This window comes from Cottoperca gobio, chromosome 16 (genome assembly GCF_900634415.1).
Source record: "Cottoperca gobio chromosome 16, fCotGob3.1, whole genome shotgun sequence".
Lineage (NCBI taxonomy): Eukaryota > Metazoa > Chordata > Actinopteri > Perciformes > Bovichtidae > Cottoperca > Cottoperca gobio.
Window position 1 is genome coordinate 7,895,561 of NC_041370.1, and position 9,708 is coordinate 7,905,268.

General features: G+C 42.1%; 1 protein-coding gene across 2 annotated transcripts in view; it reads left to right on the forward strand.

Moving 5' to 3' along the window:
* plcl2 (phospholipase C like 2) overlaps positions 1 to 9,164 on the forward strand; it is a 34,252-nt gene extending 25,088 nt beyond the window's left edge. For both annotated transcript variants that reach the window (XM_029450995.1, XM_029450996.1), the window contains exons 5-6: positions 4,099 to 4,208; positions 5,283 to 9,164. In XM_029450995.1, coding sequence (XP_029306855.1) covers positions 4,099 to 4,208; positions 5,283 to 5,477 — 305 coding nt within the window. In that variant the 3' untranslated portion in view covers positions 5,478 to 9,164. The remainder of the gene's footprint in view (positions 1 to 4,098; positions 4,209 to 5,282) is intronic.
* Positions 9,165 to 9,708: the final 544 nt, after the last annotated feature.

Below are 9,708 nucleotides of genomic sequence, written 5' to 3' on the forward strand. Positions count from 1 at the left end.
TCTGTGCTCCTGTTGTTTTAAGAAGTCAGTCTTTTATAAGTAACAAGTGTCGTCTATACAGACGTATGGGGTAAAAACCTGGTAATGAGAATGAACTTCACATTTTGAAATTAATGTGCTTTCCAACTGTCTGGCCATGAATCCCAACTCATTCGCATTGAAGGCTAATTTATCACCGAGTAATCCTGCTGGAAGAGCTAAGTGAGAGTGGATGGGGGGGGGGAGGGGCAGACGGACCATCATTACCACGACTCAGCTTTATTGGTCTGCAGATGGATGATGGACTTATAAAATATTCAATTTGTATTGTCCTGGCACAGCAGAGAGGACTGTGTGTGTTTTTTAAACCAATGCGATGATCAAAGGCTTTGTGCTGGGTTTTTTCCCTCAGTGTTTTTAGTTCGACCAACTCCCAGCCCTTAACATTTACCAGCCAGTGGTTTGGGGGGGGGAAAAGATGCTGTGATGACTTTACTGGCATCAGAAAGAAACCCCAAAGCCTCTGCTCTCATCTGCGCCACTGGGACTTTATTTTTGACCGTTTTCTAACTGGTTCAGATTTGACTGGAGCATGTGGAATAAAAAAGAAAAGGCTAATCTTTTTTAGTGAGTGACGTCTACCTGCGTTCCATGTTTATCTGTTCACCCTTTTACAGCATTTTTCTTTTTCTATTTTAAAGACAACCTACTGTTTTGCAAGCAGTTTCGAGATCAGCAGTAGGACATTATTTACAATGTGTGTCGTAACATTTCATGAGTCAGGATCTGATGTAACCATCCTTTGTGCTGCAGTCAATCCTAGCCCTGATTGATAAAACGCCTTGTCAGAGGGAATCATTCTCTTTGTTTTAATGAAACAATAGTTTCAAAAGGATCCACAGAAGCATTGTGGGACTTTTGATCTCAAAGCACCATTATGTATGATTATCTAAAACAGCCGACAATTGCAAATTAGAACGCAACAGATGGAAAACTGATGAACTTGGACATTGATTTATGTTCCATCCTGAACTGACATGTTATCCCAGTGGTGTGTGTGTGTGTGTATCTCAATGCGTGCATGGTTTCATGATGTCTGTTGTGTGTTGTGTAGAAACTGGGTCAGTGCAAACCCAATTCCCCCCTTTACAGCAAGTGTAACGTTCCAGCAGCAACAGCTATTAAAGTTGTGAATAATCCATCGCTCAGCTCAGACGGGGCCCACTTTCCCCGTTAAAAAGAGAGGGACCCACACAAAAGGCAGTGTCAGAGAACAGTCAGGTGTTTGCAGCTCAAAGATGGATGTCACTTCCTACATCCGACACTCACTTTAAGTTCCAATTAGCATTCAGGGCAGACGGATGGCTGAACCTGCTGCAGACTAACACGATTAGCACAGAAGATGTTCTTAGATGCCAAGTGTAAAATGATTGTGTGGAGCCGCAGTGACATTTAGCAGAATAAACAAAGCAAAGGGCCAATGTTTGTGTTAGATGTGTTAAAAGAGCCTTTAATGTGGATTGCTTTCTTTGTTTCATCCCGTGTTGTGAAACACTTTGTGCTACATCTCCACCTGGGTGGTGCTGTGCGTTATAGTTCATATGATTTGTCAACCAATTTGATAATTGATTTATTGTTTTTAGTTAACTTTCACTGAAGACGCCACAAGATTCTCTGGCTCCAGCTGCTCAATGTGAGGCTTTCCTGCGGCACCACGCATGATGGTGAATTAAGACGAGAGAGATCAGGACAGTTAGATCTTTATTTGTACCGAGGGAAATTATTGTGCAGCAGTTGCAGTACAAAGTAGGAAAGAGTGCAAATAAAAACAATAAAATATTATCAATAAGGTTTAATAACCAAAATACACACGGGCAAAAAGTAAAGTGGTTTAAGAAAAGGTGCAAATCCAAAAATATACAGTTTACAGTAGGGATCATAAAGTGCAAATATAAATATGCACTGTCAAAAATATAACATGTTAAACATATAGCTATTTATGTACAATATTAAATCTAACACACATGGTGGATTCAAACTGTTCTATGACATAATATTGCACATCATCGTCGTAATGATTGTAATCTAAATTAAATATCTTTTGGTCAGATGTAATCTGTGATCTGCAGACGTCATCCTGGGCTCTGAGAATTATTACATTTGTAAACATTTCATAGACGAAATGATTAGTTAAGAGAAAACAACCAGCAGATTATTTGATCATTAAAATAGTTATAGTTTTATAGTTTATAAGTCAATCACATTATTTACAGCTTTTACGCAGTATTCTATAACTGCTAATTGAGGTCATCCTCTGATCCTCCACTTCACACTGTAGTTGTGTTTTAAGCCTTTATTGTACAGTTGTCGTCTTGCAGCATTACTTCAGAGATCAGTCTGAAATGCCTCGTTGAGAGAGAGCTTCCCCCTTTCTTTCCTGCCAGACTCTTTAAAACGTTGCTAGGCAACCTGTGTGTGTGTGTGTGTGTGTGTGTGTGTGTGTGTGTGTGTGTGTGTGTGTGTGTGTGTGTGTGTGAGATAGAGAGATAGAGGAAGCCTCTTCAGCACAGTCATGGTCCACGTGCACAGCAGCAGCTCGGTAAGAGAGAAATTATTTATTTGTACATGTTGGTTAGAACACAGGCACGTGTGATGTCGGGTTTAAAGATGATGAATGTGTCAGCGAGGTGTTGGAGGTTATAGTGATGTCTGAGCTCCGGTGACAGACGCAGCTGAGAGGCTCTGAAGCAGCCCAACCCTCCGCCTGTTACGCCGATTTCACTCGAAGGGGGTCGTGTGCGCGCCACGTTTCCATGGCAACAGCACCAACAGGGGCCAGGGCCGACTCTTGCTGATATCAGCGCTTCAAGCGGAAACGTGTGCATTCTCGCCAGGAATTTCCAGTGTTACGTGTGTGTGTGTGTGTGTGTGTGTGTGTGTGTGTGTTAGGAACTCCGCTCCATCTCGCTTATTTACCTCACAGGCTGCGGTGGCCTGTTGCTGCAGTGTCAGAGCTGCACTGTAAGGCCAGCTCAACATTAAACATGTCCTTACTCAGACTCAGTCATGCAAGGGGGGACAGAGAGGTGGTGGGAAAGCTCCTCAGGAGACAAATCCCTCCTCTGTTCGATGCCTTGATGCTAATCCACAGTGAAAGAACGTCATGTCTGTCTGCCTACGCTGCATCGCTCCTCTGCCTTTCTCTCTGTTTCCGGGGCTCTTTCTTCTTCCCTCTCACCCTGCCTCCCTCAGCTCTGCTTTCTGTTCTCTGGCTTTGATTTATATTGCCTTTTTGCTTTTTCCTCTTTCTCTTCCATCAATTCACCAGTGTTTGCCTACTCCCGTCCCTCGACATCCCATCAACACCTCGTCGGGAGGTGCCACCGCGCTTTACCCTCCGCTTACAAACATTTCACTCTAGGATATAAACTTGTGACGGTGACGCGAAGTGTTGCTGAAGGAGGTCACACATGCTCAGCAAACGGGGGATAACACAGCGAGAATAATTGCAACACTGTTGTTAAAACAAATGGGAGTCCCAAGAGACACATGATGTATTTTCCTTTGTTAGCCAACAAATCACTTGCTGAATACAAATCAATTTGCTCACACTTCCTCTCCCTTTTTTTCTCCCCCGTTCCAATCCCTCTGCTTTCCACATAGTGGTGAGATATTCTAAAATAGATATTAACATTTTGATGGCAGGTGCTTGTACAGTTTTACATCTTGCTCCCAACCCCGAGGTTGTGTCCTTAATTGTATTCAGAAATTCACACCTTTTTTTGTCAGACCTGACATACACTCTTGCCAACCGAAGCTCCTGCGATCCATTATCACACTGCAGACGTACAGTAGTGAGAGAGGAATCCTCCTCCACAGCCAGAGAAGCTCTATTCTCTACTTCCACATACACAGCCCTTCTGCTGCAGGAGCAGACTGTGAAATGTTGGCAGTGCATGCCAGTGTCTTTTGCTTTAATGTGTTTCCTCACTGACAACAGGCCTAGCACCCAGTCATATCTCCCAGACTTCAGTCACCTCACAGCTGCTCTTCTGTTTCACAAACCACGATGAAGAGTCTGACACGACACTCTCTCTCTCGTCTGTCTTTCTCTCGCAGCCATGGAATTTCACGAGAACCTCCACGACTTGGCCGTGAAGGAGGGGTTGAAGGGCAGGAAGCTGCACAAGGCGGTGGAGAGCTTCACGTGGAACATCACCGTACTGAAGGTGAGATGTTCCTTAAGTTACGTTTTTTTTAAACTCATGCAGCACTTTTACTTGTAACAGAGTATTTTTTACAGTGTGGTATCAGTACTTTTACTTAAGTAAAGGATTTGAATACTTCCTCTCAACCACTGGTGACTGTGTTACTTCTCCACACACACACACACACACACACACACACACACACACACACACACACACACACACACACACACACACACACACACAGGGGTGTTTTCCTCTTCCCCCTGCATCCTTTAATTGTTTTTAAATGGAAACCCAATCTAACATTTTTTGCAATATTATGCGTAATATCTTTCTAATATTTCACATGCCACGTATGATAATCTTATGATAAAATAATCAAATTCACATTTAACGTAATGAATTACATCCGGAGGGCATTATCTTTTTTTGTTTTGCTCGCTGAGTCTTACTGCACCACCACGCCTTTTATTTCGACCTCCACCACCACCAACACAAGCGGTAATTATTGATGAATGACCTCCTGCATATTTATATGTGGTATTTGCACGTGTTAATTAAGATTACTGCACGAGTAGCTATAATTTAGACTTTATCCCCAGGCAATTGGGTCGAGTCAGGCAAGTGTGCGTTATTCATTGTGCATTTAATGCACATTGTGTCCATGTTAATCTGGTGCTTTGCTTATATGGGTCTTATTGTTGCCAGGTGTACGACTTAAACAGACTTGAGATTTTTGAGCACTGAAAACACTTTGTCCAAAGTTTTTGATGAAACTTTTATGACATTCTATGAAGTTGTTTTACATTTCTTGGACTTTGTATTCATCTTAATGGCTTAATTACTATACAAAAGTCCTAGTATAGTCTGCCATTACAAGATGTCACAGTGGAGCACCTCGGTAGGAGAGTGGTTGCATGGTTGGATTCCCGCCTTGCGACCTTTGGTTCATGTCTTGGAAAAAGTGAGTCATAGTGAAGTTTTATGCCATTTTTTGTGACAATTTATTTTCATGATGGTCTGATCAAAATGTTTCTAAGAGCCGTACTTTCAGAAATGATTAACTCTTTGATCCCCCCTCCCTCCCCTCAGGGTCAGGCAGACCTGCTGAAGCACGCCAGGAGTGAAGTCCAGGAGAACCTCAGGCAGATCCACTACTCTGCGCTCACCTGTAACCTGAGTAAAGGCGGACCAGCCGGCGGCTCCGAGTCCAAGAGTAGCCGCAGCCTCGAGGCCATTCCTGAGAAGGCCACCGCAGAGGAGGAGCTCACTGATGAGGACAATTAAAGACCCGCACTCCTCTTCACTCCTGGCATTCAGACTCTTACTCTGTTCCTGCCTCCTGAGCTCAAAAACCCAAAGCTCTAGCTCTCTCTCTCTCTCTCTCTCTCCGTCACCACTCTGCGGCATCATCGCTCTGCACACACACACACACACACACCCGTGTTTTTTCCACATTCCATCGTGTACATTCCTGTATCCCAAGCACAGATGTAACCTCTCAAGACTTCTGCCTTGTGATCATCAATAAAATGCCACAACTATTCCAGGACACGTATCCATCCAGAGTTCAAATGACAAAATGCTCGTGTTTATCAAAGTGTCAGATATAAATCCCAGAAACATCTTCATCTACAGTCCTGATGCTTTAGTTTGTTGTCCACTCTCATCCCTCTGACCCCGGGGTGAGCCGGGAGAGCCAAGTGAACTACCAGCCACGTAACCGTTTAAGACATTGACCTTCTACTCAGTGGACCGTGGCGTTACCCCGAGGAGCCAACAACAAAAGAAAAAGAGCCCTTGGGGATTATTGTAGGAGATTTCTTAAAGCACAATTTTTTGGGGAAATATGAATGTAACTGGACAGAGTGAGGCGAAAGTAGTAAAGGAAAAAATAAAGTGGACAAACACGTCATGAGCGAGAGTAAAGAGCTGTTTACAATCCTGAACCGGTCCATGTTCACGTCTGCCAAAATAGTAAGATATACTATGTGTATATATGGAGTTTCCTGTTCCCTTTTTTTCTGCAGAGTGCATCATTTTATTATTGTATACTTTGGAAATATAAGATTTATTTTATAAAAGATATATATATATGAACATGTCTGTGGAAAAACGAGAAGTTTTATTCGTCTGTAGATAACGAGGCTTGTACGAAGAAGAGTTTTTCCCGGCGGAGAGCTTCTGCCACGTGTTGGTGCAAACAGCAACGTTTCAACAACCGCAACCAGCAACTGCATGAGAAGGAACCACGACTGGGTGGTGATAACATGTACTCAAAAACAGTTTGGACGCTGACACATTTTCATATTACAGCCTTTCATCTGGGAATATGTTTGGCCTTTTATTTTTGAGGCATGGTCCTCCCATTTCATGAGCAAAATCGACTTTCTGCTCTGAGTGGGCGAATTTACAAAAAGGATTGCGCGGCTTCTGCAGCCCATTAAATCTGCGCTGCCAAGCAAATAGCTTTTTTTTCGGGGGCTCCTGTGCTATTTGTACGTGTTTTTAAATTAAGTCATATTCATACATTTGGCACAAAATTGTCCACCTTCTATGCAAAAAAGAGAGCAATTCACAAAGGTCAGCGCTTATAGCCACACGCGGTTAAAGTGAATTTTGTTTGCATCCTCAGAGAGTTGGTGTTAACTGGAGCGCATTGAGGTCATAAGAGGCGTCGCGCCCAGACCATCCAGGAAGTGATGGTAGCCAGGCGAAGGCATCATCATCATGCTCTGCTCAGACTCACTTATTTTGGGAAGCAGTAAAAAAAAAAATGCAATGACAGTTGTGTCATGAAAAATAAATGAATAGAGATCCCTCAACGTGTCATTTTTGAAAATACATGAAAAAGAAAAATAAGGTTATTATATAAAGCACATCATTTCTCTGGCAGGCAAATTGCTGCAAAACTTTATGGCCGTCTAAGTGCTGTAGTGTTTGCACTGTAATAGCAATATCCTTTGTGAATCTGACCTTAAGCCGGAGAACACAGACGGTGCAAGTGATGCAAAATTCATGGTGCCGTCAGCAGCCGCAGTCCTTTTTCTTTTGTAAATTCGCCAACGTAAAAACTAATTTCAGTTACTTTTAGAAGTCTGCAACCCATAAAAGGTGCCAGATGTTTTCTTTTTGTTTCACTCACCAATCCTGTTATCTAAAACAACCCCAATGACAAATCAGCTACGGCTGCTTTAAAAACTCATCCCCTTGTTTACTTGTACTCTTTTGGTTCAGTTATTGCACTGAGCAGAATGACAAATGCGTTTCACAGGAAACTTAGCGTGATGTGTTTGCATAGGTCATGTACAAAAAAAAAGACTGTGGTTTCACTTTAAACATTGTGCAGTTTAAGCTATCGAAGTTCAAAAGAAAAAGGTTCCCCTGTCCAAAGTTCGCGGGCTTTGCTGCGTCTCATCGTGCGGTTAAGTGCGGCTCATCGGCTTACGGTGTTTTTTTTTGTCTGCGCGGCACATTTCAGACAGCTCAAACAAATCAAACCAGTTGCAACACCTTGTAAAGAATTTAAACTCAGGTCCGTTAAGATGGTTGAGAAAGAAATGAAACTTCAGAGTAATAATAGCTTCACAACCGTTCCTGCTGACAGTATCTGATACACAGTAACCCTGGGATTTAATTACTGCTTACTAACACTGCATCAGGAAGTGAAAAATAAATCTGCCTTTTTAAACGCCTTTGCCCCACATGTTGCTTCATTAGTGCTTTTGCATGCTATTCATTTAACAGTCCATATTTCTGTCTTTTGTTTCAAATCTCATACAAGAAAGTTCTACTTACTTTTGATTGATTGGACAAATTAAGCTTAAAAATGATTAGTATACGACATGTTGGCCATTTTAACATAATCTACATTCAGCTGCCAGTGTATGAGGTACAGCGGGTCCAAAACAACAGCCCTGCAATAAACGTTACCTTCAGGAGACGTGTGAGTTTCTGTTTTTGTCGAAACTGCTTCGAGGAGATGTTGATTCAATGTATGCTCATTCGGAAGCCGTCATGTGTCGCGATGTTGAATAATTGCATTATACTAAGAAGTATTTCCAATATTTTGTCCGTGTTAATATTAATGAGGGTAGGCTGAATATTAGAAACACTTCATTTATAACCTGAGACAATTCAACCTGCCTAGATGTGCCTCATAAACTGGCAACTGAAAGGATGTGGCCTAGGGCTCGAAGATTTGAGAAAAATATCAAATTGACATTTTTGGAGATTTAAACTGCAATTACTTTCTGTAAATTAAACTACATGCGTTTATTTTTACTCTACGAAGTATTGATTCATTGATTGTTGACAGCCGTGCACCGTAGCCGTTAAAAAACTAGTTTTTAAAGTGATACGCTTTCATAGATTGTTTCGTTATAATGTAAAGTTCCATCTCTTGCAATCTGAAAATGATCCAGCCCTATAAAGAAGCCCAAAAGAAAAACATGGCAGCAGACCCTCAGTTAAAGGCCTACTTTAAGTGTGTTCACATTAGCCTTACAAAAGTCATTTGGAATAACTGGCTGAGCGTTGCCTTAAAAGTATTTCCATAGATTTTTGGGGGCAAGACTTTAGTCGACATATTGATCACCAGCAAGGAATCAATGGCTTGAATTCCCTTGGGAATTTCCAAACATAGAATAATTGTTATTCTCTTGACACGAGAGCATTTGGACTGTTAAATGAAGAACATTTATTTTGTTATTGTTCATCTGCAGCTCTATTATCCCCACCCTCAGTACTCAGAATGTTGTGCTCTTTGGTTGTAAACACTGTCCACACTCCTCACACGACCCATGACGAGATGAAAAGAAATGTTGTCTCTGAATTTCAGTGCTGTGCCAGTCGGCGTATTTCTAAATGTTGATGAGAAGGATGAAAAAAAAGAAGCATTTCAAGTGTACTCCGGTCTCATGTCTTCATCTATCAAGTCAAGAAAAACCCTCTGAATAAACAACGTTGGATAGATGTGTGTGTCCGATGTGTTTTTGTAATTCAACTATTTGTTTCGGGAGAACGGCGTGAATCGCTTTACATCCTGTGTGGACACAACAGATCTTGCTTCTCTTGTATTGGACGAGGTCATTCCTAAACAATAGTTATTCTGTGAACACCCTCCTCCTACCCGGCCTCAACTCTTCAACTCCCCTCCCTTCAGGCTGCACCATGTTGGACTGACCCCGCAGGTCAGCTCTGCTGTTGCTCCATATTTCCCCATTGTAGGCAGCTAAGAAGAGTCACTCACATCCCAGCATCTCGCTGAATCACTTTAGTTCCTCTCCACTTGCGCTCACTGAAAGAAGGAGAAAAGATCACTCTTGGGTAAAATGTCAATCCTGGGTCAAAGGAATATTTAATCTACGTTTCTTTCTTTCCCTGTAGCCTGTACGCGTAACAGGCCTGATGACTGGCTCTAAGTGGCTCTCGATTAAAATAATACAGCATAGTGTCCCAAAATGCTCAACGTTGCCCAAGGTTAACTGTTAAATGTAAAAATACATATATGTATCAG